General features: G+C 45.0%; 2 protein-coding genes across 2 annotated transcripts; both read left to right on the forward strand.

Moving 5' to 3' along the window:
• The first annotated feature begins 411 nt into the window (after positions 1–411).
• LOC144739668 (death-associated protein kinase 3-like) lies at positions 412–2,428 on the forward strand. The gene is given in 7 exon segments (XM_078622597.1): positions 412–543; positions 869–952; positions 954–999; positions 1,078–1,153; positions 1,237–1,389; positions 1,569–1,614; positions 1,772–2,428. Coding segments are annotated over 6 exon segments (1,050 nt in total). The 5' UTR covers positions 412–543; positions 869–880.
• Positions 2,429–5,872: 3,444 nt separating this feature from the next.
• LOC144739667 (putative E3 ubiquitin-protein ligase HERC1) lies at positions 5,873–26,730 on the forward strand (the record flags this gene model as incomplete). The annotated part of the gene is given in 60 exon segments (XM_078622596.1): positions 5,873–6,823; positions 7,090–7,185; positions 7,290–7,484; positions 7,991–8,302; positions 8,525–8,621; positions 9,415–9,558; positions 9,678–9,805; positions 10,152–10,296; positions 10,575–10,746; positions 11,383–11,517; positions 11,621–11,786; positions 11,882–12,007; positions 12,316–12,462; positions 12,464–12,538; positions 13,267–13,419; positions 13,491–13,623; positions 14,025–14,216; positions 14,386–14,610; positions 14,847–15,020; positions 15,102–15,216; positions 15,730–15,850; positions 16,016–16,187; positions 16,759–17,110; positions 17,518–17,638; positions 17,720–17,771; positions 18,515–18,744; positions 18,792–18,833; positions 19,324–19,539; positions 19,834–19,954; positions 20,052–20,289; positions 20,377–20,549; positions 20,724–20,879; positions 20,991–21,070; positions 21,072–21,098; positions 21,373–21,390; positions 21,392–21,485; positions 21,556–21,612; positions 21,615–21,673; positions 21,675–21,705; positions 21,708–21,733; positions 21,942–22,049; positions 22,051–22,098; positions 22,100–22,183; positions 22,479–22,493; positions 22,495–22,563; positions 23,056–23,077; positions 23,080–23,222; positions 23,224–23,457; positions 23,459–23,642; positions 24,234–24,274; positions 24,276–24,461; positions 24,538–24,813; positions 24,815–24,891; positions 25,415–25,538; positions 25,541–25,667; positions 26,264–26,385; positions 26,387–26,426; positions 26,429–26,456; positions 26,569–26,587; positions 26,589–26,730. Coding segments are annotated over 60 exon segments (8,356 nt in total), but the record flags the coding sequence as incomplete, so codon positions are not given.
• Positions 26,731–27,051: the final 321 nt, after the last annotated feature.

Raw genomic sequence — 27,051 nt, forward strand, 5'->3', positions numbered from 1 at the left:
CACAACAAACGTACACTTGTTGATCAGTCATGTTTTTTTACAGCTGTCAAAGACATGACAGCCTGAACATTAGTGTCACCAATGTCTGGTTCCCATTAACTGTCCTTGAATGTACTGTGACAATGAAACAAGGAGCCAGCAGGTTTTACACTTCCTCTCTGTTTCCTGTTGAAGATGGAAGCGATGGTTGGAGGAGCACACACACACACACACACACACAGAAGCCCGTTGTATTTTTTCGTTGACCATGTCAGAATCAGTATTGTATAGAAAATAAATTACAATAACATCGTCATCATTTCCTATGGTGGTGACGGGGCATCACCCTATTTATGGAAGGATGGATTGCATTTCTGAATGCAGTGTGACAGCGGTGTCATAAAGTGTGTAATGATGTCTCTCAGGGTGTCTGGGGGTGAACTCTTTGACTTCCTGGCCCAGAAAGAGTCTCTGAGTGAGGAAGAGGCCACGCAGTTCATCAAGCAAATCCTCGAGGGCGTAAACTACCTCCACTCAAGAAAAATAGCCCACTTTGACCTCAAGGTTTGTCCAGAAAAGTTCAAAGTTCAAGCCCAAAAATTCTTTGTGAGACACCATGACACAGTCAGGTGGCCTTTGGTGATGTGTAAAAACTGTAAAAATGATTCAGCATTTGTTTTCACGTACAGTCAACATGTCTTTGTTGGAATAGGACAAAACGCTTTCATTATTTGTATAAACTGAGGAAATAAATGTGTAACATGAAAAACAAAACTTTAAAAAACAAGATTAGAAATAAAAAAAAAATAGAAGAATTAAGTCTATATCTATACATTTATATATTCACACACATATATTTCACGTGTTCTTGCTTTGGTATTTTCTCCAGCCTGAAAACATAATGCTCCTTGACAAGAATGTACCATTGCCACGAATCAAACTTATTGATTTCGGTCTCGCGCACAAGATCGAGGCCGGGGGTGGAGTTCAAAAACATCTTTGGAACACCTGAGTTTGTTGGTAAGATCAGCGTAGTCTTTATCCAAGATATCATGTATTCTCTGCTTGTTTAAATGCAATTGTTTTTCCTGTTTTAAGCACCTGAGATTGTGAACTACGAGCCCTTAGGGTTGGAAGCAGACATGTGGAGCATCGGGGTCATCACCTACATCCTGTGAGAAGTAAACAGGCTCATACTGTGTCCTAATTCACTGCTGACAAACACAATGATAAACTTGCCATGATGTTTCCTCCCAGGTTAAGTGGTGCTTCACCGTTCCTGGGGGAGACCAAACGGGACACGCTGCAAAACATCTTAACCGTCAACTATGAGTTTGACGAGGAGTTCTTCTGCCACACTAGTGATCTGGCCAAGACGTTCATTAGCCAGCTGCTGGAGAAGGATAAGAAGTAAGAGCGTAGTTTGTATCTCCTAGACGAGGACGTATATCTCTGTGTGTACCGATCGATCAGTACACACACGTCAAATGACACATCATTTACCACATCTTCTACTAGTCATTCATGTGTCTAGTGTCCTGTGATTGGGATATTTAGGCAGGATTATTAATGTCTGTCTTTCATTACAGGAAAAGACTGACTATCCAAGACGCTCTCAATCACCCATGGATCAAGGTTAGAAGGTTATTTTTTGTTTAATGTCTACATTGTCTGTAACCATTTTTTTCTAATCGTATCACACTTGCTAATGCATTAAGTGCAGAATTGTTATTATTTATTTTGTAATGTTTGTTTTTTTAATGATTTATCGAATATCCCTACTTTAAATCAGTCCAATGAGCACAAGGATGAGAATAAAGCCCACGAGCCGAGGAAACGAGAGCGGCGCCAGCTCAAGACCAAGCGCCTGAGGGAGTACACCATCAAGTCTCACTCCAGCATGCCGCCCAACAACACCTACGTAAACTTTGAGCGCTTCGCCCAGGTGGTGGAGGACATCGATCAGATGGAGAGCTCGTTCATTAGCCTGGCAGCCGCCCATGACTCTCTACAAGAAGATATCGATGCCATAGTCTCCATATACAATGAAAAGGAGGCGTGGTACAAGGAGGAGAGTGAAGGAGTACGCCACAAGCTCTCGCAGATCCGCTACGAGTTCCGTAAGGTGGAGGCCTCGAAAAGGATCCTGCAGGATGACATGCAGGCGTTCAGCTCCAGTTTGGGTGGCGTCAGCAGCCGCTACCAGGAGAGACAGAGCCACTTGGATGACCTGCGCCTGGAACTGAGCCAAGAGCTGAAGTGGGTTCAGGAGATGATGGAGGCATTTCCAGTGGCTGGAGGTGGTGGAGGTTACTCCAACTGTAACTTCTCCACTGTTTTCAACAACGACGTGAATGAAGCCATGAAGGAGCTGCTGAACCGTTCGTGTGGAGGAGAGCTGCTGTCTGGGATCAAGCTGGACCTAAGTGAACCTGGCCAGCAGAGATAGATGGGTTTTTCTTTTGCTTTTCCTCATGAAGAGGATGTTTTTTGCTATTTTTCAATTTGATTTTCTCCTTTTGGTTCTATTTACGACCTTTAGAGTTATACACTGTGACTACGTTTACAGGCAGTCAAAATTCGGGTCAAGGACCATTTGCATGTATGAGCGAACAGGCTGTTTAAATGGTAATTGTAATCAAGTGGGAAATTCAAAACAAGAACAACAGTAGCATGGCGGATAATGAACAACCCGGTAGCAAAAAAAAAGTCAATGAATCCCCCATTAATATTTCTACAAATAAAACAATTCACACCAAACATTGTGTTTTGATTGAATCTTCTGGAGCATTCCAACAGAGGCAGAAGAACCATCTCTTTCCTTTGATGTTCTTACCAACCCTGGCACCTGTTTTACCCACAATGCACCTCACCAGTGATCAGTTCAGCAGGCGAGTTTATGCAGGTAGCAGTAAATCTATTCTAAATGTAAGATTGCCGATTGCTGAAACCCCTAACCATGCTCATTACCATGGATAAAACCCTCAGAGACAGAAGCACTTTATCTAAACTCTGAAGAAGCCACCTGTTCCAACAGTTCCAGTTCCAAGTAAAAAACAAGCTAAAATGTATACAAATTAGCATTCAATACAAGTATGAATAAAATGGTTGTGTTGAATATGTGTGCATTCCACCTCAGTCTTCAGTGGGCATGACAGAGCTGAAGTACAGCGGAGTGGTAATCGGCTGCAGACACAGCAGCACTGACAGGTCGCTGATAGGGAGGCGGGCAGCCTCCACGTCACGGCCCGGGGCTGGGGCTCGGTGAGGGGCTGGGACTCACTGCAGCAGTGGACACACACTGTACGTGAGAGGCGGGCGGAGGCGAGGCATGTCTCCGTCTCCGTTCAGTAACATTATCAAAGCGTCCGGATTCTTGACTGAACTGTCGCTCTGTTTGCAATGAGGCGCAGTTAGTGTTTGTCAGTGTGCAAGTTAACGTTACGAACAGGAGGCCCCCGGACACTTACTGGTAAGTTCAGTGTAACGTTAGCCACAAGGCTAACCAGCCTGACGCTATGAGACAACAGAAAGCCAAAGCAGCACTGGGGAAAAGAGCGGACCGGGGTGTTTTTCAGGGAACAGCTGTGGAAACTGGTATGCCAATGCCTCATGTGTAGCAGACCCCTGTCATAGATGCACATACGGGTGTTAGCTGCATTTATTTCAGTAAATGATAGGTATTCTTCTGCTGTTCTAGCCAAGTGGCGTGAGTTAACCTAGCATACTTCAGCTAACATAAGCAGTAGCATTAGTTGACAGTTGTCGTTCTGGGAACGGCTACAACTTGCATTGTATTTAAACTCGTTGGTTTCCTGCCGTAAGCTTACGAGTTAACCTACGTTAACGTTGCTCTCGTTGTGTCGTGTCTTGAGTTGTCTTTGCCAGGCTCTTGTGCTGCTGTCAGTGATTTCTAAAGCTGTTCAAACAACGTTAGCCGCTGCTGACCGCCGACACTGCTTGTCCTACCTGTCATAGCACGCAGGTGAACAGCCCACTTTGTGTTTACCCGGTTGTGGAATGATGCTAGCTGTCCACAGAGATATTTGTGATAGCAACATATGCTAACAGCCTCACATAGAACCGCCTGTGTTAGCATTAGCATGGGCCGCTGCTGTTTGAAAGGTTCAATTAACGTAAGCTAGCTGGGAGCCCTCCACTGATAACTACATTGTAACTTCGTCGTGCCCAAACAACTGAATGTTCTATAACAGCGTGACTGCCGCCTCAGTTAGTTGTGTTTTAGTGAATCTTCGCCCTCAATGTCACTGTATGTCGAGTGTCCTGACCTGCAGACTCACTCTGAAGGGTTTCAGTTAATGGGTCAGATATGTGAAACATTGGCTGACAACATCTGTTATACTTCACACATTGTGCATGGTGTGTGAGATAACAAAGACAGAGGAGATTTGTGCAAATGTTTGATATCCCATGGTCCAAATGATTTAATTAACCAAGATGCATTTTGGCTCAAGTCTGAGGGGAAGAATATGATTCTGCAAATTTACATATCAGCATTTTAAATATAAATAAATGTTTGTACTGTGGTATAACGGGTCTGGGCAGATCAGGCAGTGTTGTGGATGTGTAGCCCATAAAGGTAGACAATAATCCAGTGACTGTAGTCTGTGGTAAGGATTGTTTATATGTCAGATTAGTAGTTGTTTTTTTCCGTTCAAGGTGCGCAATAACCAAAGAGGATGCATTCCATGCTGCATGAATCTTGTGACATAATATGCACTCTGGTCTCCAAATTAAGGGGGGCCAGGGGTTTGTCATTCCAGCCTGCCTTGTTTAGGGAGAGTTGTGAATGTCTTGTGGATGAACAAAAGGAAGCTTTGCTGTTTGTAGCACTGCACTGAAGCCAGACTAATGGCTCAGTTCCACAAAAGAGGAGATGTGTTGTCGTATCTAATGTGTTACTCTGCTAGAAATAGGTCTTGTCAAATTATATACAATCGCCATCTGTCCGTATGGGTGTCTGTTGATGATTTGTAGCATGAGGAAAAGGGGCGTGGCAGTGGTGAAACCCATGTCATACAGATACAGGAAAGGACTCTCCTGTAAGTCGTTTTGGTTCTTATGGCCTTGGTCTCTGGTTTTAGGAATAACATGTGAATTTGTTTAACCTGAGATGTGGGGGTTTAAATATCAGTGAAAGGAAACTCTGGGTCAGTTACCATGGTAACTGTGTCTGTGAATCCAACTGGCAATTTTTCTTTCAGCAAACCCTGAATTTGTCTTTGTGTCTCCTCATTCTAATGGAGCCAGATGAATCACGAATCATCCAGTAAAATGAACGCTTGTATCACAGTATCCTTCCATTTGTATAAATATAAGTAAAATCCTTATGAGACCAGTTTATTCCCGAAATGCCATCTACAGCCATCACCTTTATGTACAACAGTCACTTCTTTGATAAGTAATTTGCCCTCACATTCAAAGGTGAATATGTCTTCTTAAACACAGGTCCCCATGAGCTGTTTTTCAGTACCACAGAAATGTTGTTTGCATGTTGACTGTCGCTGAGTGTTAAACATATGTGTCATTATTGATCACATTGATGGATCACACTTGTTAATATATGACTATGTGTTAATATTTGAGTAAGTAGTGATGTTGTTTTAATCTAATAGTTGTAGCTATAATGTATTACTTTTGCTATTAAGGAAAAAAGAAACTTCATATCTTCATAACTATAATATTTGTGTGTGGTGTCTCTTAAAGGTGAAGAATCTTGAGGATATTCATATTTCAATCTTCCAATGTAAATTGTCATTATGCGCTGGTAATCAATGGGAGACATTGCTGTCATGATGTGATAGTGATTATGACGACATGTATGATGCCCACTTACTTGTTGTCAGGACAGATGGCTCCGGAGTGACCTGCCATGGCTTTAATGATCCCCCCGGTGAAACTCAAATGGCTGGAGCATCTCAACAGCTCATGGATCACAGAGGACAGCGAGTCCATCGCCACACGGGAGGGAGTTTCAGTGCTTTACTCAAAGCTGCTGGTCAACAAAGAGGTGGTGCTGCTGCCCCAGCAGGTACTTTGTCTGAAGGGTCCCCAGCTACCGGACTTTGAGCGTGAATCCCTCTCCAGCGATGAACAGGAGCATTACCTGGACGCCCTACTGGGCAGCCAATTGGCCCTCGCCAAGATGGTCTGCTCTGATTCTCCCTTTGCTGCTGCCCTGCGCAAACGTGTGCTTGTGCTCCAACGCATCTTCTATGCACTTTCTAACAAGTATCATGACAAAGGAAAGGTCAAGCAGCAGCAGCACTCTCCAGAGAGCACCTCGGGCTTGGCTGATCTGCACTCTGTCAGCGAGCGGCCGCGCTCCAGCACTGACGCGCTCATTGAGATGGGCGTTCGCACAGGTCTCAGCCTGCTCTTTGCTCTGTTGCGGCAGAGCTGGATGATGCCTCCTCCACCCAGCCCTGGTGGAAGAACTGGTGGCAGCATAAACCTGTGTAATGATGTCATTCACACAGCAATCGATGTAGTGAGTTCCCTGCCACCCCTCTCTCTGGCCAATGAGAGCAAGATCCCACCAATGGGCCTGGACTGTCTGGCCCAGGTTACTACTTTCCTGAAGGGAGTGACAATGCCGAACTCTGGGGCAGATATTTTGGGGCGCCGACTTGCCTGCGAGTTGTTACTAGGGCTTGCTTCTCAGCGGGGATCCCTTCGCTACTTGCTGGAGTGGATTGAGATGGCCCTGGCTGCGTCCGCTGTGGTTAGTACCATGGAGCAGGGAAAGGTGCTACAGAGCCAGGAGGGCCTCATTGGCTACGACTGCTTCATGAACATCCTCATGCAGATGAGACGCTCTTTAGTAAGTAAACATTAACAACAGATAACAGTGAAATGCAACCAAGAAGGCAGAATACAGTATTAATTCAATAAAATATTGTTTGCTTTCTTAATTCACATTCTTTGCATCATTGCATTCTGCTGAGTCATACTGGTGGCTGCTACAATTAATTGTTACCGAAGTTTCTTTGAAGCTAAACATGAAAAAAAAAAACAAATTTATTTTATGTCATTAGCTGCATATTGACAGCTCTGTGTGGTGTTAAATGTTGTGTCTGATTGTTTCAGGGCTCATCAGCAGATCGCAGCCAGTGGCGAGAGCCCACACGGACAGCTGATGGACTGTGCTCATTGTATGAGGCAGCACTCTGCCTTTTTGAAGAAGTAATTTTGTTTAATTCTTCCAATAGCCTGAGCTGCCATCTCCAATCTGGGGACTTTGGAAAACTGTCTTATATCTCACCTTCTTTATGTTCCATTTCCTCCAGGTATGTCGGATGGCATCTGACTACTCCCGCACCTGTGTCAGTCCCGACAGCATCCAGACCGGAGAGGCAGCTGTGGTGTCTGAAACCTGTGAAGTCTACGTGTGGGGAAGTAACAGCAGCCACCAGCTTGTGGAGGGCACACAGGAGAAGATCCTGCAGCCCAAGTTGGCTCCCAGCTTCGCAGACGCTCAGACAGTGAGAGAAAACAATTATTGTCTCTGGTATAAACATTGATACAAGAATTGTTATCAGACGGATTGTGTTGGTTGTTGCTTATCAGCAACAAAAAAGGGCTTTTAGTTTAATTTTCATTTACGTCCTATTCTGTTTTTCTGTTTCTTATTGATCTTATCTAATTGTCTTCTCTCTGCACAAAATCCTGATGAATGTAATTGATCCTAGGTACTGCTAAATTAATGGGAAAAGGGAGTTTTTGCAGGAAGTGATAATAAAGCCAGGCAATTATTTAAATAGGGAAACAAATCATAAACTAATTTTAACTGATGTGTTCTGTGTGTCACTGTTTCACAGGTAATAAACTTGAACATCACAGAAATGCATGAATGAAGGAATTCATCCCTGACCCAGGGATTATTTACCTATTTCTGCATCTGATCCTTGACCCAACACTGTTAGGAAGAGAGTGAGACAAGTTGCTACAGAGCTTGTTGTTCACATACCCATTTCCTCAATTTCCACAGATTGAGGCGGGCCAGTACTGCACGTTTGCAATCTCCTCTGATGGGTCTGTGCGGGCCTGCGGCAAGGGCAGCTACGGACGCTTAGGACTCGGGGACTCTAACAACCAGTCCACGCTTAAGAAGCTGACCTTTGAACCCTACCGCGCGATCAAGAAGGTGTCGTCATCCAAGGGCTCAGATGGCCACACGCTGGCCTTCACTACAGAGGGTGAAGTGTTCAGCTGGGGTGACGGCGATTATGGAAAACTGGGCCACGGGAACAGCTCTACACAGAAATATCCCAAACTCATTCAGGGCCCACTCCAGGGAAAGGTACGCTGTTTTCTCAGCATAAAGTTCAGGAACAGATTTCCAGTAGCTTTATGACTGGAGCTACAATCAGAAAATTGTCTGCATATACAGATACAGTTTATACAGTCATTCCTTCCGTAATGCAAACAGACACTGAAAGGTCAATACTCCTCTCTGCTCATGTCTCATGCATTTATTGTCGTTAATGTAGTATAATGTGTATGTATTTGTGCTCGGTGGCAGGTGGTAGTGTGTGTGTCTGCTGGCTACAGACACAGTGCTGCAGTCAGTGAGGATGGAGAGCTATACACGTGGGGAGAAGGAGACTTTGGAAGATTAGGTAGGGTCTCTACCATAAAGAGAATCTATTATGTTCATTTCCAGCTCATCATTTTTATTCCTGGACTCCATTAGAGTAGCTTTGCATTATTCATAATTGACATTGACTTCCAGTCTTCAGTGCACAACTGTGCTGAATGCTGATGTGCAGTGATGCAAATGTTACACTGAATTCTGAACCACGCATCAGAAAAGATGGTATTTAAATGTGTGTGTTCATGTCTTTTTGTCTTCAGATTTTGTCCTCAAATTTGCTTCATGTATTTGTTTAATGATTTGACATGATTTGTCTTGAAAAAATATTTTGTGTTCATCTTTTCATCCCCCTTCTGTGCCTCAGAGTGTAGAGAGTGATTCAAGGTTTTTTGGGAAGCTTCCACTACACGGTTCCAGCACAGCGCCGCTTTACTCACCTTTTTTGTTTTTCCACTATTTGCTACCTGGTACTTTTTTTTTGTTCACGGTAAAAAAAAATACTGTTGCAGTATACAGTTTTACAGTTTTTTGCAGTATACAGTTTTAAGCAGCCGCCGCTGTGACATCAGCACCTTCATTGAAGATGTACTCAGTTTTAATGGAAAAGTGCCTGAATGAAACCAAATCGAGTAGAGCTTAGCTGATCCCATTTAGAACTGTGTAGTGGAAAAGACGTTTTATTAATGTATGTGAATACATTTACAGGTCTGTCTGTGTTTATGTTTTGTGTTGAAGTATAGACCTTCTTTTCAGGTTTGTGGTCTGTAATTTCTGTCTGTAAACAAACTGATGTTTGTCCCTTGTTTGGGATGACGCAGGTCATGGTGACAGCAACAGTCGAAACATTCCTACCCTGGTGAAAGACATCAGCAATGTGGGAGAGGTGTCATGTGGTAGCTCCCATACTATCGCGCTGTCAAAAGATGGACGCACTGTGTGGTCCTTTGGAGGAGGGGACAATGGTGTGTGAATATACAGTTTGATTCTGATGCTTTTCTGAGCTGTCCTCCACATATAAATGTGCAGGACATATACTCAGTCTGTAAAAGTTTCTGACGGGCTACCACTTGTTGCTCTGCAGGTAAATTAGGTCATGGTGATACAAATCGTGTGTACAAGCCAAAAGTAGTGGAGGCTCTTCAAGGGATGTTCATCAGAAAAGTCTGTGCAGGAAGCCAGTCATCGCTTGCTTTGACTTCCACTGGACAGGTATGTTTGGCATGAAGCTGTAACAGAGAATGACACTGGTGTTTGGACATTGACGTCGTCATGCAGTGTTATTTCAGGGGAGTACGCCATTCATGAATTTGTCTTGGAAAGGAGCCTGTGATAGCAGTGTCTGGTTAATACTAGATCTCTGGTGTTTCATTACACACACACACATGCTCACAACTATCTGGGGTGCAGTAGGTTACTGTATAGCCTGTATAAACCAGCTTGTTTTTTTTATTTTTATCTTTCTTTTCAAAGTCATATCCCTTCAGGCACTCTTTAAATAACAAACAGCTGGCAGCAGAAATTACTAACTCTGTTCATTCATGTTATTTATTTCCAGGTGTATGCTTGGGGCTGTGGTGCTTGCCTGGGCTGTGGTTCTTCTGAGGCCACAGCCCTCAGACCTAAACTAATCGAGGAGCTGGCTACCACCAGGGTGGTGGACATCTCCATAGGAGACAGCCACTGTCTGGCCCTATCACATGGTAGTTAACCTTTGACCATTTTCTGAAATGCACGTAGAAGGTTGACTGTAAAATATTCGCATGGTGTCTGGATTCATCAAGAGGCCTTTTCTGGTCTAGTCATTGTATCCTAATTTTGCTGACAGCAGCATTATTAACATTGATTTGTGTTTTGAAACATGTGACACAACTGTTGTATAATATAGTGCTGACATGGTACTTGCATTTCATGTGTTGCATTGAAACGTACATCATATTTACATACTTTATCATATTATTTCTACTCAACTACCTTGTAGACAATGAAGTTTATGCGTGGGGAAACAACTCCATGGGTCAGTGTGGCCAGGGCAACTCCACGGGGCCGATCACCAAGCCCAAAAAGGTTGTAGGCCTGGACGGGGTGGCTATTCAGCAGATCTCAGCTGGCACATCCCACAGCCTGGCCTGGACGGCCCTCCCCAGAGACAGGTGAGCCACCAACAGAGCACGAATACACATTAGCAACAAGCTTAAGTGATTGACTGATTGAGAGTGAAGCAAGTGCTGATGTCGTAACATCCCTGGGCCCTAATTTATCAGCATGGTGTGTAAGAAAGAAAAATAAATCCATCACCATGCTTGTGTGTGTTCAGGGTCATCTCATTTTGTCACTAGATCACTAATTGAGTAATTTTTGTTTAGGTTGGTTTATGCCCCTGGATGCTGCCTGATTGTAGCTTATATTTATACACATTCACTAGTTCTGTACACTTTGTTAAATATGTATAGGAATGAACATTATGCACATATCTATGCATAGTCACAGAGATAAAGGAAAGCCCTGGAAGAACTGTGGTGCGATGGATGGATCTCTGCTAAGTTGACAAACTTATTTCTTCAGCCAGTGGATGAACACTCCCCAGAATCTTCCTAAGGGGGTAGATTGATTTAGAGGGTGTCTTATGTCGTTAAATGTTTTCTGAGTGTGGATCGTGTTAGGAAATCATCTTTAACCACACGTCTGTGCCCCGTTACAATCCGTTATTGTTATGATTAGCTGTCTAGACTGATCTGATGGTTATGAAGTACTGATAAACATCATATTTGCTCACTGTTCTTCTCTAGGCAAGTAGTGGCTTGGCACAGACCCTATTGTGTTGACCTCGAAGAAAGCACCTTCTCCCACTTGCGCTCCTTCCTTGAGCACTATTGTGACGGTATCAACAGCGAGGTTCCTCCTCTGCCCTTCCCCTCATCCAGGTAGACACACTCAACCTGCAATACTGAAGAGAAAACACATACAAAGGTGCTGGATATGATTGAGTAATTGCCTGAGGTTCATGAAAACTGCATGTGTTTACAGGGAGCACCATAACTTCCTGAAGCTGTGCCTCCAGCTTTTGTCCAACCACCTGGCTCTGGCTCTGGCTGGTGGTGTCGCGACCAGCATCTTAGGCCGGCAGGCCAGACCGCTGAGGAATCTGCTCTTCAGACTGATGGATGCTTCAGTGCCAGATGAGATCCAGGAGGTAGAGACAGTTCTTCAAAATAAACAATGTGTGTGTGTGAAATGGGCCATTGGGTGAAGCAGTGATGGTGATGATGGTGTGTGTGTCTCCGTCAGGCTGTGATTGAGACTCTCTCTGTGGGGGCGACCATGTTGCTGCCTCCGCTGAGAGAGAGGATGGAGCTTCTTCACTCTTTGCTGCCTCAGGGCCCGGACAGATGGGAAAGTCTCTCAAAGGGACAGGTACCCTCCTATCCTCCCTTAGAACCAAAGTCAAGCATCCAGGCTTTTGGAAATGTTGACTAAAATCCTTGTCAGGAATTCAAAGTCATTCCCCAGCATTCTCTGTCGACCACGATGATGGTGCTGCAGCCACAGATATTTTTCCCCCAAATGATCAAACTATATATGAAAAAGGAGCGTCTCCTCATCTACTGGAAATGTCCAAATATATTCAGTAAAACTGAAGCCTGCAGTGTCCCAGCTAAGGCTGATAATGATGGTTGTAAAGTTCGTTTGATTTGACTGAAATGTGTGTGGTTGATCTTCAGAGAATGCAGCTGGACATCATCCTGACCAGTCTCCAGGATCACACCCACGTAGCCTCGCTCCTGGGTTACAGCTCTCCTGCTGACGGCCCTGAGGTGCTCTCATCTGGAGCAGGATTTACCGCTTCCCCCGACCCCTCCTACAGCACCGCAACTGGCCCCCCCTGACACCCACCTGGCTGAGATCCTGATGAAGACTCTGCTGAGGAACCTGGGCTTTTACACTGTAACTACATCCTTGATTGTGTTTGGTGTAGCTCGATGGGAGGATGTAGTGTTTGCTCTCATTTGTGAAACCACTGTCTGTTTAGAATTGATAAGGGCACGTGTGCTCAGGAAGCTCGTCATCTTCCAAGGAAAACAGAGCCCTGTTGTTCCTCTGTGGCTCTTTACCCCTGTGTTCCCTTTTGTTCTCTGAGGTTTAAAAGCTGGAGACAGAACATGATTCATGCAGGCTGTCTTTTTCTCCCTGACACACCAATTGCTTTTCTTGTGCTCTGTTGTCCTGATGACACCATTATATTGATTTAGTAGATACACACACACACGCCGTCTGTTTGTGATGTGTCATTATGAAGAGCAAAAAGTGATTGTGAGACTTCAAGGTTTTCTTCTCTCGTGCTGAATCGATTCACTCTACTTTTGTTCCTTTGTTCTTAGAGCTCTCAATTCTGAATTTGGAAATATCAGATGTTAAAAATACACAGTGACAATAAAGCAAATAACTGCTCTTTATTGAACAGACCAAAATACCTCATATTAGTATTTGTTTAACAGTTTATTCTACACATGACTGTTTGATTGATAAGAACAGTTTATAGAATAGAATAATTTGTTACAGCACACAAACATTTTTTAGTACTCCATTCATTGTAGGTCTCCAAAAACTGATGCTCCTGTCAGTTTCATAATGGCTTTATGTGAAATAATCAAACCACATGTGTGTTTGTGCAGGATCAGGCTTTTGGTGAGCTGGAGAAGAACAGTGACAAGCTGCAGCAGGGGATGTCGTCGTCTGACAGCAGCCAACCTGCTCACCTCCACCAGCTCCTCTGCTCCCTGCAGAAGCAGTTGTTGGCATACTGCCACATTAACTCTGTCACTGAGGTACGGATTCTCGAAAAGGCTCCGCAGCTGACTCTGGGTCTAACGCTAAACTTGCATTTCGTCTTCCCTAGAACTCCAGCAGTGTAGCTCTGCTTCACAAACATCTGCAGCTCCTGCTGCCCCACGCAACAGACATCTTCTCCCGCTCAGCCACTTTGATTAAAGAGAGTTCCTGGAATGGCAGCATACGTGAGAAGCTACAAGGTGAAGAAGAAGAATTCACTTCGAAACAAGCTCATATGCAGCTCTTCACTCTGCCCAGTTGATTTCATGCAATCTGATGGGTCACGTAGAAAAGCCTCTTTGTCTCAAACACAATATAGGTAGAAAGATTAAAAAAGATTGTTGAAACACAATGAACTAGGGTGGAAAACCAAAGAGATGTATGGATAGATAGATACATACTTTATTAATCTATAAGAGAAATTAACATATCTTCACTGATATCTCTTATCAACAAAAAGAACATGCACTCTTCAGAGCGCAATTGCAAAATTGAAGTGACAAATAATTGCCTCTCCATTTGCACATTTGTCTTTCATGCTCATCCAGAGAAAACATGTCTGCTTTGAACTGAGAGTGGTGATCATGTCTGTCATCTTCAGATGTGATCTATGTGTCAGCGGCAGGCAGCATGCTCTGCCAGATTGTCAACTCTCTGCTGCTGCTTCCTGTGTCTGTGGCGAGGCCCTTACTGAGCCACCTGCTGGACTTACTGCCCCCTCTGGATCGCCTCAACAGACTGCTGCCTGCTGCCTCCCCCCTGGAGGACCAGGAGCTGCAGTGGCCTCTTCATGGTGTGTGTATGTGTGTGTAGTATGAGGAGCACAAAGATGTTAAATGATAAATTGAGATGTTTCTTGACAATCTGTTCAGTTAAAATATGACTACATAGATAAACATAAGCCATTTAAAAAGAAAAAGACTCTTGTGATGTATGACTAATAGTTCGTTCCGTTTTCCCAGGGACCTCAGACTTTGCCGAGCCGGCCCTGGGAATGTCCCTGCCGCAGCCAGCGCTGTCCTGGGTGTGGCTCGTCGACTTGGAGAGGACCATTGCCCTGTTGGTGGGCCGATGTCTGGGTGGCATGCTGCAGGGAGCCCCCACGTTGCTGGAGGAACAGGATACTTCTTATTGGCTCAAAACACCCCTCTTCAGCAATGGCTTAGAGATGGAAATCCCACAACTAGGTAACAGGAATGAGCTCATTAAATGGTTAAAAATGGTTACAGCTGGTAACAGTCAGTTAAATCTAACAAAATAATATGTACTGTGGTTGGAGTGCTCAGACTTGATAGATTCATTTATTAAGATGTGAAATACTTGATCATGAGTATTTTATAGTACTCAATATTTGGTATTGGCATTGAGCCAAAAACGCCAGTATTGTCACAGTGTAATGAGTTTTGTTCTTTTTACTCATTAGACACGTGCATCAGCTCATTACTGGAGGCAGCACTGTCAGGTAATGAAGAGCAGAAGCCCTTTGACTGCACGGTGCGTCCTGACTTGAGCGTCCTTGTGGATTTGGCTCTCGGTTCCACTAAAGAACCTGCAAACAGCCTCTGGATCAACATGCAGGACTATGCCATCAGCAAAGGTCTGCCTTTGTACAAGGCCTACAGTAGATTCCACTCTCCACTGAAAGGTCCCTGATGGTGTAATGTGCGTTCTGTTGCAGATTGGGACAATGCGTCTCTAAGTAATGAATCCCTACTGGACACTGTGTCCAGGTTTGTGTTGGCAGCCTTACTGAAGCACACTGGACTGCTGGGTCAAGCCTGTGGAGAGGGAAGGTACTGTATAAGATATGTAATACTAACCATATTCACACTGTTAGTACCCCCTCCATTAACACTAACGATATCCCCAAGCGCTACATTTGTGCTAGAATACTTTAAAGTATCGTATTTGCCTGACTGTTTGAGCTATCACAAAATGTGGAACAGTTAGAGTTGCACTCACTTCCTCTACCTGGTGTTAAGAAGGATCTAGGATAAGGAGAAAACATCCAGTGGCTTGGAAAAGGTGCTAAAATGCTAAAAGTTGAGAACAGCCATCTTGCTGTCATTACGGTAATCCTATTTGCTTTGTTGCTGGAGGCCAGCCAATCATTACTCCTTCTTGACACCAGGTTGCAACTTCTCAGCTTTCAGTAACCATTCCACATTTTCCGATATTCGCAAATAGTCAAGTAATTACAGTACTCCAAAATATGTTAGCAGGAATGTATCTGCAGTGGTAGCGTCAATGTTTACATGTGATATATACAGAATGTTACAAACTGTTTCATTACATTTTCTCATCAGGTATCAGCCGTCCAAGACTTTGTCAGAAGTGTATCGTAGTGTTTACAAGGTACGCAACCGCCTGCTGGCCTGTAAGAATATGGATTTCATCCAGACCCGATCCTCTTCACGGGAGAGGCGGGTGAGTGAACAAAAGTTTTGATTCAACTTACGTATGTCAACAAAGAGCCAGAGTATGTCATTATTGACAGAGCCACCTATCAGGTAACTCTTAGATTACTGTTTATGACTACATACAAATATTGTCTACACTCACTGATGGGAACATTTGGTTCCATCTGCTCAGATTTCAGACAATCAGGACTCTCTGGACATGGACCCGCAGGAGCACTCATTCACTCGCACCATTGACGAGGAGGCAGAGTTAGAGGAGAGAGCTGACCGTGAGAGAGAAGAGGGCCATCAGGAACAGGATGATGAAGAGGAGGAGAGAGAACATGAAGTCATGACAGCTGGAAGTAAGTAAATCTCCCTGGAGATGAATGTTTAGGAACGCTCTAGAATTTATTCAAAGCTTGAGAATTCTGCCAGTGTTCCCCCTGCTTTTATTCTTGTCTCTGATTTCTATCTGTAGTCATTAAACTGCATTCACTCCGAACCACAGTCAGTTTAACGGTGACACAGCAGAAAAACTAAAAAGATAAACAGTGTGTTCGGAATGAAAACAATGTACAAAATGGGTGAAAATCTATGTAAACGTACAATAATCAATATGTACTAGATACAAAAGGAAATGATATGGAGACCTCTGGAGGTCGGTTCTTGTGCTGGCATAGTGATCTTTGGAGGGGTTTTTTTGTGATTTGTAGTTGCATGACCTTTGAGAATGTTTTTTGCTTTGAAGTAAACTTAAATGTTTGGCATTGTGTGGCTGCCGCTTGTTCTCTAACCCAGTGTGTTTGTTTGTGTGTGTGTGTGTGTGTGTGTGTGTGTGTGTGTGTGTGTGTGTGTGTGTGTGTGTGTGTGTGTGTGTGTGTGTGTGTGTGTGTGTGTGTGTGTGTGTGTGTGTGTGCATGTTGTACAACACAGAAATCTTTCAATGTTTCCTCTCAGCACGGGAAGTGGCTCGAAGTCGGGAGAGAGAGCGGGTCACCAGCACTAGTCTGGGTTCTGGCTCAGTCTCCAGGAGTGGAGGAGGAGGAGGTGGAGCAGGAGGCGGAGAGGAGGACACCATTCTGTCTCAGGAGGGGAGGAGGGGTAGTACTGGTCTACCTGAGGGCCAGGATCTGTACACAGCTGCCTGTAACTCAGTGATCCACCGGTGTGCCCTGCTGGTGCTGGGGGTGAGCCCTGTGCTGGGCGAGCTGACAAAGCAGAACCAGGAGGAGGGCCAGACCCAGTCCACTACAGGAACACAGGAATGTCTGAGCTTCATGACCAGGTAGGAGCAAGATTCAAAGTCCATTTACACTGATGCATATACGGTACAGTTGGTATTTTTTTTGTACTGGTGATTGGATTTTGTAAGATGATCACAGTTCCTAAGAACTAACCCTTTAACGCCTACTGTATCACTGCCGATACATTCACGCTAGCGCTAGTTTTAATCTCTTCAGTCTATTGTATCTGTCTAATATTATTGTTGTGGCTATTTATAATTTGTTTTGTGTGATCTGAGCTGATCACTGTAGTTATACAGAGCTCATGAGCTCACCCCTGTGACTGTCTTTACTATTGTTGTTGGCTTTAATGAGTCTGTAGGGCAACTGGTCACCATCCCTTAATTTATTGATCAGAGGGTTAGATGTAGCACAGGTGTGTTCACCAGGTTCTGTGCTGTGTGTGTAGGAGTGAGAGTTTGAGTGCAGAGAGTCGTTCGGTGCAGAGCAGCCCCAGCTACAGGCTGATGAAATCCAGGAGTGAGTCTGACCTCTCGCAGCCTGAGTCGGACGAAGAGGGCTACACTCTGGTATGATACGCTCTCCTATACACTTTTTAAAAAAAAAATATGCATCCCTGAGTGTTTATGTTGTGTGATTTCTTCTTTCAGAGTGGACGGAGAAATGTTGACCTGGACTTGGCCTTCTCTCACAAAAAGAGAGGTAAAGATAATGTGCTGAAAGTGTGAATGCAATCAAGGAGGTTTTTGTCCTCATCTTTCACATGCTGCTCTTGTCTCTCTGTTTCGATCCTTGTGTGGATAGTTTATTTGCTTCTTTTGGGGCAGTTGAGCCCCAGACACAAGAGGAGCTCCAAGCAAGTAAACGATGGCATGTTTCTTCCTCTTGTTAGCTCATATCCCCATGACTGCAATGCCCCCCATTCATCTCACATGATGAGGGCCGTTTTCAGCTGAGACCCTTCATAGTTAATTTTCTGCTAAGTTTGCAAACTCATTAACGGCAGAAGACACACAGTTCATTGTGCTTAAGATGTTTACTTTGCACAGTGATGACATCTGCAAAAAAAGGCATCTTGTGATGCTGAATAGTTATCATGAAATTACAAAACACAAAACAATCGGACTGAAGCTGTGACTTCAGTGCTTTCAGCTGTTACTACGAAATAACAGCACAGATGACGTCATCACTTTTCTACTGCAGCATTTTCTCCGCAGGGGATTCTGGAACCTCATTGTACACATTTTAAATTAACTCATAAAGGCTAATGGAGGCTTGTGCCAGCACGAAGAACAAGCATTTGGACATTTGATGAGCTCCTCTAGGGTGATAATTCATTACAATGTACAGCTGATGCTTAATGTCATCACAGTCCGACCATCAAAACAGTGATCTTGTGCATGTATCCATCTGAAAGGATCCTCCTGCTTCTTTCCCATCCACAGGCTTACTTCACAGCTCACCAGACACCCTGGCCGAGTCCTGGTTCCGGGCCAAACTGAGTTGCCAGCGGAGCTACAGTTCAGCTCATTCATATGAAGAATCAGATCTGGACCTGAGCCGCTCACTGGGCGTCCATGCTCTTATCGACAACTTGGTCAGCTTCACCAGTGGTGATGTGGGCCTGGCTCCAGCCTTCAAGGAGCCAGAAGAAAGCATGTCCACCAGCCCGCAGGCCACTATCCTGGCCATGGAGAAGAAAGCATGTCCACCAGCCCGCAGGCCACTATCCTGGCCATGGAGCAACAACAGAGCAGGGCAGAGGTGAGAGTGTCTTCACGGCTGGTTTGTGCAGAACGAGGAGGATAAAATACTTTGATCTTATATCGCTCACTACAGATACAGATTCCTTAAAATTCCCTCTCTAGATCTTTCCTTCTACCTATTACTCATCATTCAATACATGCCTTTGGCTTGCCTGTAGATATTGAAAAAGACAGAATCAAACAATTTGGCTTTGTTCTGTCCCTTTTTTATGAACATCTAAGAAACAGATGAATAAAGTGCCTTTTTGATGACACTACCTCGTGTCTTTACAGCCATTAAGAAACTCGCTGATGTGCCTTTGTCATAGATAATTAAATCAGAGTGTGTTTATGGGATTTCTTGTGTTTCTTGGTCAGACTAAGCAAAATCGTTTTGCAGAGGTGATGTCCACCCAAATAAAAACAGCATGTCTAACTCGAAATTAATGGCATGAGCTATGTGACCCTGTCAGAACTACTTGAGCTGTAGAAATGTTTTGTATTTGCAGCTGCGGTTGGAGGCTCTCCACCAGATTGTGGTGTTAATCTCTGGTATGGAGGAGAAAGGCAGCCAGCCAGGGAATGTAGACCGCTCCAGCAGTGCCTTCCAGTCCTCTTCTTTGCTCACCTCTGTGAGGCTGCAGTTCCTGGCGGGTTGTTTTGGCCTTGGCACAGTGGGCAGTGCTGGGCTGCGGAGAGAGAGCGTGCAGCTGCACCATTATCAGGTAGGGGGCGTGTCCTATTCTCATGTTGGAGGACATCTATATTTAAGCGCAAAGGACTTCAGTAATTCAGAAATTTCCTTAATTATTCCTATTGCTCAGCTTCCTCCCACACTCAAAAGCATGCTGAGGTTAATTGTTTGCTCTAAATTGTCCTTAGGTGTGAATGGTTGTCTGTCTGTCCATGTTGCCCTGCTGGCGACAAACTGGGCACTCTAGGATGAGCTCCAGCATGACCATGACCCAGAGTACGCCGATGATGAGCGAATGATCCATCTACTTGCCTGTTTTTTGCAGGATGGTGTAAAAGCAGCAAAGCGAAGCCTCCAGATGGAAATCCAGACAGCTGTTCATAAGATCTACCAGCAGCTCTCTGTCACGCTAGAGAGAGCATTGCAGGCAAACAAGCACCACATAGGTAATGTATGAAGAAAGAGAGAGCCTATTTGCTTAATAACAGATTCTTCGACTTTGACTGAGCTCACACCTAAACCTTGTTTGGTCCCCTACGGTAGAAGCCCAGCAGCGCCTCCTGCTGGTGACCGTCTTTGCTCTGAGTGTGCGCTACCAGCCAGTCGATGTCTCCCTGGCCATCTCCAGTGGGCTGCTCAATGTGCTGTCTCAGCTCTGCGGCACAGAGACCATGCTGGGGCAGCCTCTTCAGCTGCTACAGAAAACAGGAGTTTCCCAGCTTAGCACTGCCCTCAAAGTGGCCTCCACACGCCTCCTGCAGATTCTGGCCATCAGCACCGGGTGAGAGAGTTCGGTCGTTTCAAGCTACAGAAATGGACCAGACACGAAGGACAGTTTATATACCAACAGTGGTGATTCTTTTTGCAGGACATATGCAGACAAGTTGAGTCCAAAGATTGTCCAGTCACTGCTGGACCTTCTCTGCAGCCAGCTGAAGAACCTGCTGTCTCAGGCGGGAGTGAGCCCTCTGGTTTCTGGGAAGGACCAAGAAGACAGCAAACAAGAGGGCAGTGCAGACTGTGAAAAGAAAGACTTCCGAGGTGAGTGACAGGCTCGATGAGCTCCACGCCATGTGTGTATGTCATCAGCAGCATTTCCCTTTGTATGAAAAGAACAATGGCAAGTTCTATTCAATTAAAGCATTACAGTCCACTTTTTTCCAACAGAAACTCTAAATGGTGTGATCAGCTCTGTGTTCTTTGTGTTATTTTCAGGTTTGTTACGCAAGCAGCACACGGCTGAGCTGCACCTCGGAGACTTCCTAGTCTTCCTGCGGAGAGTGGTGTCTTCCAAGGCCATCCAGTCCAAGATGGCATCGCCCAAATGGACTGAGGTGCTGCTAAATATTGCTGCACAGAAATGCTGCTCAGGTACAACCCGTCGGTGATAGACAACAGGAATGGATGTAATACATCCTAGTCTCAAACCTGATGGTTGTGTCATTTAGGGGTCCCTCTGGTGGGAAACCTGAGAACTTTTAGGGGTCCCTCTGGTGGGAAACCTGAGAACTCGTCTTCTTGCTCTGCATGTGCTGGAGGCCATACTTCCTGCCTGTGAGGCCCAGTATGGAGGATGACCAGATGACACAGGTACGCTTCTCAGATTAATCTGTATCGTTGTTTCATGAAATCAATTGAAAAAATGAAATCAGTAAAAAGTTATGACTAATAGATGCTGAACGTGAAGAGAAAGGGCAATTCCTAGAAACAGATAGAATAGACTCAGCTCATCAGTTCAAACTTACTGTGCTATGTCAAACGTTAATCTAAACGTTTTAGAAAACACCTCTGCTGGATATCCATATCTGTAAGACTGCTGTGAGCCAATATACATCAGTTCAGCTCATTTTATTTTCTCTCGTAGGTTGTGGAGCGGCTGTTCCTCTCTGCTGTCTGACTGCATGTGGGAAGCTCCCATCGCTAGCCAAGCCAAGCACTCGATCCAGATTAAAGAAAAAGTTCAGGAGCTCAAACTACAGGTTTTCAACTCAGCAGTCCTCTATTTTTGCATCCTCATTTCCGACAGATAATAACTTTTTTCTTTGTGAACAAACAGGGGGAGGCAGAGAGGAGGATGAAAAACCTTCCATCCAGGAGGTGTCCTTTGACCAGAGAAGGCTCAGTGCTGTGTCGTAGAAAATGGCCAGGGGCTGACTCATGGCAGTGTGGGGTAAAGGCTATGGCCTTGCCTCCACTGGTACTCCTCAGGGTGCTACCAGTGGAAGGTGCGATATTTGTTCTTTCATGTCTTCATGACAACACCAGCAGTTCATGGAGAAGCTACAAGTTATTGTATTAACTCAACATGGAACTATGAGCTCGTCATTTGAGGGCGTTTTTTCCACCATGCAGTTTTTTTATTGTTCTGTTGTTGTAAACAATTTTATTGGTACGTGCCGGTATTGATTGATGTTTCATTTTATTTCCTTGTAGTTTTACATTGTGAAGGAGAACCGGGGCAATGAGGGCACATGCGTTGGCGTTTCACGATGGCCCGTTCATGACTTCAACCACCGCACAACGTCCGACATGTGGTTATACCCGAGCATACAGTGGCAACCTCTATCACAACGGGGAACAAACGCTGACCGCTTAGCAGCTTCACTCAGGGAGACTTCATCACCTGCGTCCTGGACATGGAGGCCAGAACCATCTCGTTTGGAAAGAATGGAGAAGTAAGACGCAAGGAAAACTGTCTTACAACCTCTTTCTTATATACCACGTTCAGTTCACTTCACTGATATTTTTGTGTACTTTGCATTTATAAAATCACTTTTGCAGCTCAGAAAGTCAGTGTATCGATATCATTTAAGTTTTCTCCAAAGGTGCTAAAGGCTCTGTTCTCCACTTGACTTCTAGATCACTGCACTGTAAAATGTACCCTTGCATCTCTTCATGGTGCACAGACAGACAGTATTCTGAAGAGATGCTGAACAAAGATGTGTTTCTCCCTAACCGTTGCTTCCATAGGAACCCAAACTGGCACTTTGAAGATGTGGACGCCACAGAGCTTTTCCCCTGCGTGATGTTCTACAGCAGTAACCCAGGAGAGAAGGTCAGATAAATGTCGAGCTGTCTGCGATGCATAACTATTCATAAATAGTTGGTTTTTTTTTCCTCCAGCCAGCTTTTGAAGTTTGGCTAACAAAATGACAAAGAAAATGACAGCGTATATACAGTATGTATTGAAATTTGCAGATAAGAAGAGCTCAGTTCTTCTGTGGGTTTGTGGTGCTGTTCCACTTTACGGCACGTCACAATACCACCCGATGCTGTGGAAAGTAGTTTACGTGAGGTCGCAATGACCGGTCGTCCACCCGGGAGCCTCAATGTGAACTGGACTTTTATAGGACCGTTCTGTTGCAGTTGAATGCCCGTTAGTGATAGTTGCACGTTGTGAGTTGTTTGGTCTAGACTGGACGGGAGTTTGAGGTTGTTTATGATTCAGCATTTCAGAATCGAATAAATACTCTGTAAATACATCATAAATACTACATCATGTAAATGTTACATACACTATGTATAGTATTTTTCTTAATATTGCCAGGTCAAGATCTGTGACATGCAGATGCGGGAACACCTCGAGACCTTTTGCCCGGAGACCCTGTTTGCAGCCCCATGGCCACGGTCCTGGCTGAGCCACCACACTAGCTCATCCGAATCTTACATCGCACAGACGACTGGACACATCGGATCAACAAGACCATGATCGACCCGCCTTCACAAGATCAAGCCTTGCTTTCGAGAGTCTGCCAGCGCGTCCGGCAGCAGCGGGTGTCAGCGGCTGAAGAAGAGTCGTTCAGTGCAGAGCCGCGAGGAGCACGACGCCCAGCGGGAAAGCCAGGAAACGCCCACGAGGACGGAGGAAGAACGGGGGCGGCATGGACGCCAGCACGGCCTGGCCGAGCTGTCGGATCACCACCTGAGACTGCTTTGCACAGAGGTGTGGCCCGGTCCTGGCAGTGATCGGGGGGGCAGATGCAGGTCTCCGTGTTGGTGGGCGGTGTGTCCACAAGCAGACGGGACGACATGCGACTCTGCTGGGTGTTGTGAAGGAAGGCAGCACCTCAGCCAGGAGCTGGGAGGACGAAGCTGAGATCACCATCAGGGACTTACGGCACATTTTGTTTCGATGTTGGCACCTATACATTTTGGTTATTTATTTATGGCTGCAGTGTTTATTCTTATACATGATTATCAGCTGATAAATATATTTTCATTTGGACAATATCAGTCATGTCATTGTCCAGACTCATAGCCTTGTCTATTGTCTTAATGGGGGGAAAAGACTTCCAACTCCACAGCAGCATTAACGTAGTCAGTCTAACAGCAGTGCTGTGCATGACATTCAGTTTGGGCTACTTGTAAATGTGCTATGTGGTGGCAAACCGTATCACATGTGACCACATGGCCGATACAGGTGAAGGTGAATGTTGAGTTTCCATTCTACTGTATTCACATTCTTCATCACCCTCTTGCTTTTTAATCACTTTCTTGCCTTCTTTTCCTCGTCTCTATCTCATCGGTTTACATCTGTTATTACTGTTTTGCCTCTCTTCATGCATGAATCGTTCTGACTCAAGTGACATGGACATTTGCCATACCCGCTTTTACTTCCTCTGTCCTTTGTCATGCATGCTGTGCTCTTTTCTCTCCTGCCCTTTCTCTCACTTTTGTGTTTTCCTTTCCTTGTCTCTTTTCATTCTCCACTTACTTCTATTAAAGCTTCCCCAAATTTTTGGTCACCTAGTGACACTCCATTATACACACCTGGAACCCTGTGAGCCACTGCCCTTCGATGTCGCACGTTTCCGTGGGCTCACTGCGTCGCTGCTCTTGGATCTCACCTACCCTCACCCAGCATTCAGGAGGAAACAGCAGCTAAGTTCAGCTGCACGACGCCATGAAAAGAGGCCACCGCAACCGCAGCCTCCACTGGGCACGAGCCAGCAGGTAATGAAGACAAGGCAGACAGTGAGAGACCCAACCGGACCCGAGGCAAAGGACAATGTCGGAACCACGTCTGGAGCCGCTCCAAAATAACACAACCTGTGACCTGCGTGTATCACACAGTCTGGATGAGGTCAAAGCACACGCAGCACCTAACTCAAAGTCAGAGAGTGAGATCTCCTCTGTGGTTGGCGGTGGGCTTGGCGGGAATGAGGCCCTTTTCTCTGCAACTCCCTCAATACTCCTGCAGAGGGAAACAGAAAGAAAGGCCCATGAACATGGCTCCCGCAGTCATGAGCCTTATCCTGCCTTCATTGCCACCCAGTCAGAGACTCACGCTGTACAGCTGTCATACGCTGTACCTGGGAGCCATGAAGACCCTCAGTGCGCTGCTCAGCTGTAGCAAATATGCTGAGCTGCTCCTTATCCCAAGGTAAAGACATGCTGAATTTACTCTCACATGCCCAACACCCTACATGTGATCCAGTTGTTTGATGATAGAATTCTTAAAAAATACAAACAATTAAGCAAACAATCCTGAAACTGTTTTACTGAGGCTTATGGGCTAGAACAAGCCAACTGAACTCTCGGCTATGATCCATGTTTTTTTTTTACGTTTCACCAATCACAAACTAGCTGTGAACTTTATCTCATCGACACTATCGGGTCGTAGGGCTGAATCCTCAGAGAAAAACAAGTGATTTCATTTAACTCAATGTCAAATAACTTCGCCACCGTTCCTTGTATCAATTATCTTTGCTGTGAAAAAGCTTGTGTGGTTTTCTTCCTGTTCGTCACTTTACATACCTCCATCTTCCTTGCATCTATGAAATACAGCTGAGTATGGGTTGTTTCCAAGGAGAAATTGAGTCCTTCTTTGGGGGATTTGTCCAGGTCAAATTGTAAGATTCTGTTATCCCCACCAACATCAAGGTGTTACCAGAACCCGTGCCCAGCGACACAACGCTGATCCTGACTGCCAACACCACTGGAAGTATAGCAGCCACCTCGCCAGTGTGCCAAGAGGAGGTGGAGATGCGTGCAGCTCTGCAGTTTCTCATGCGCCATATGGTGAAGCGGCGCAGCTCATGCGCTCCCCCCACCAAACGGCCTTGGGCCTGGCAGACTTGGAGAGGGCCCAGTCTATGATCTACAAGCTGGTGGTCAATGGTCTGCTGGAGGAACCAAGTGGAGGGAAGGTTAAACCTGGTCAGTAAACAACTGGTTGTCTTTGTTTTTCTGTTTTTTCAAAACCTATTCCCCACTGGATAGACTAACAAAACTATTCTGTTGTAATGGACACATGTATACTAAATACTTGACAGGTCAACTATTCCAGGTAGTTTATGGGAACATAGTTCTTAGTGTTTATTTCTATGTTCTCAAGATCTGTTTATTGCACATGCTCTTATCAACTGCAATGAAAATATGATTTGATAGACAGTATGTTTATTGTATATTGGGTTGTCCCATTTCCTCCTCGCATACGCGGCACTGATGCCAGTGTGCACTGGAGTAAAGTTATTTTACTTTTAAGTTGAAGATGAAGAGTTTCCCCTTTTGAGGACCAATCTGACTGATAGTTGGTTTGAATTGGAGTTCCTGATTTATTCATCAGCTGATATGGATATTTTTGCACATGACTGCACACATGAAAACAGAAATATGACACATCCGCCCAAATCAGAGGGAGTAATTCTTACTAAAACTACACACAGGGATTCCCCCTTGTCTTGGTGAAAAGCTCAGATAATAACTTTGTTTTTGTCTCTTTGCGCTTCGCTTAGGTGTTAAAAGTGAACCAGAGGCTGAGGGGGAAGGTACCGAGGGTGAGCAGTTGGCCCAAACCCCAGTCACCACTAGTCCCTCTGCCTCCAGCACCACGTCCTTCATGAGCTCCTCACTGGAGGACACCACCACTGCTACCCACACCTGTCACCGACACAGAGACTGTACCTGCCTCGGAATCTCAGGGGTCATGCCTCTCAGCCTCCTCAGGTCCAGAGCAGATGGCTGTACATATTCTCAGGCATTCTCAGAGTATGAAAAGATTAACCTTGTTTTGATTCAACTGAGCAGAATATTTGAAACTTTCTATGTCTCGTCACAGGCAATTGTTCTCCAGCTACCCCAACCACCACCCTGGTCCCAGCCCGTCGAGCCCAAACGCCTCCTGTGTCGTCTCTGCCGACTTCTCCTTCAGATGAGGTTGGCCGCAGACAAAGCCTCACCTCCCCTGACTCACAGCCCAGCCGACCTCAGAACAGAACAGGTACCTGTAAGTATGCCAGTTGATCTTATGAATATGCTTAGTTTGTGGTGAAACACATGACAATCTTTGTTTGTCAGTATCCTCCTTTTATTTGTTTGATATATTTCATTTACTCTTTTCTTTTAATGATTCTTAATTTGTACTATTTTCAGGGTTAATTACTTCAATCTGTGTTCTTTGTTTTATCCTTGTTACATGTCTTTTAAATCTCCCTTTGTTGTAAAGCACTTTACAGCTGCATGATTTGTATGAAAGGTGCTATACAAACACAGTTTAGTGCTGTTATATCTGAATAATAGTTGCAAGGCAGCAGTTGCACTC

This window comes from Lampetra planeri, unplaced genomic scaffold (genome assembly GCF_965212315.1).
Source record: "Lampetra planeri unplaced genomic scaffold, kcLamPlan1.2.h2 scaffold_1641, whole genome shotgun sequence".
NCBI lineage: Eukaryota > Metazoa > Chordata > Hyperoartia > Petromyzontiformes > Petromyzontidae > Lampetra > Lampetra planeri.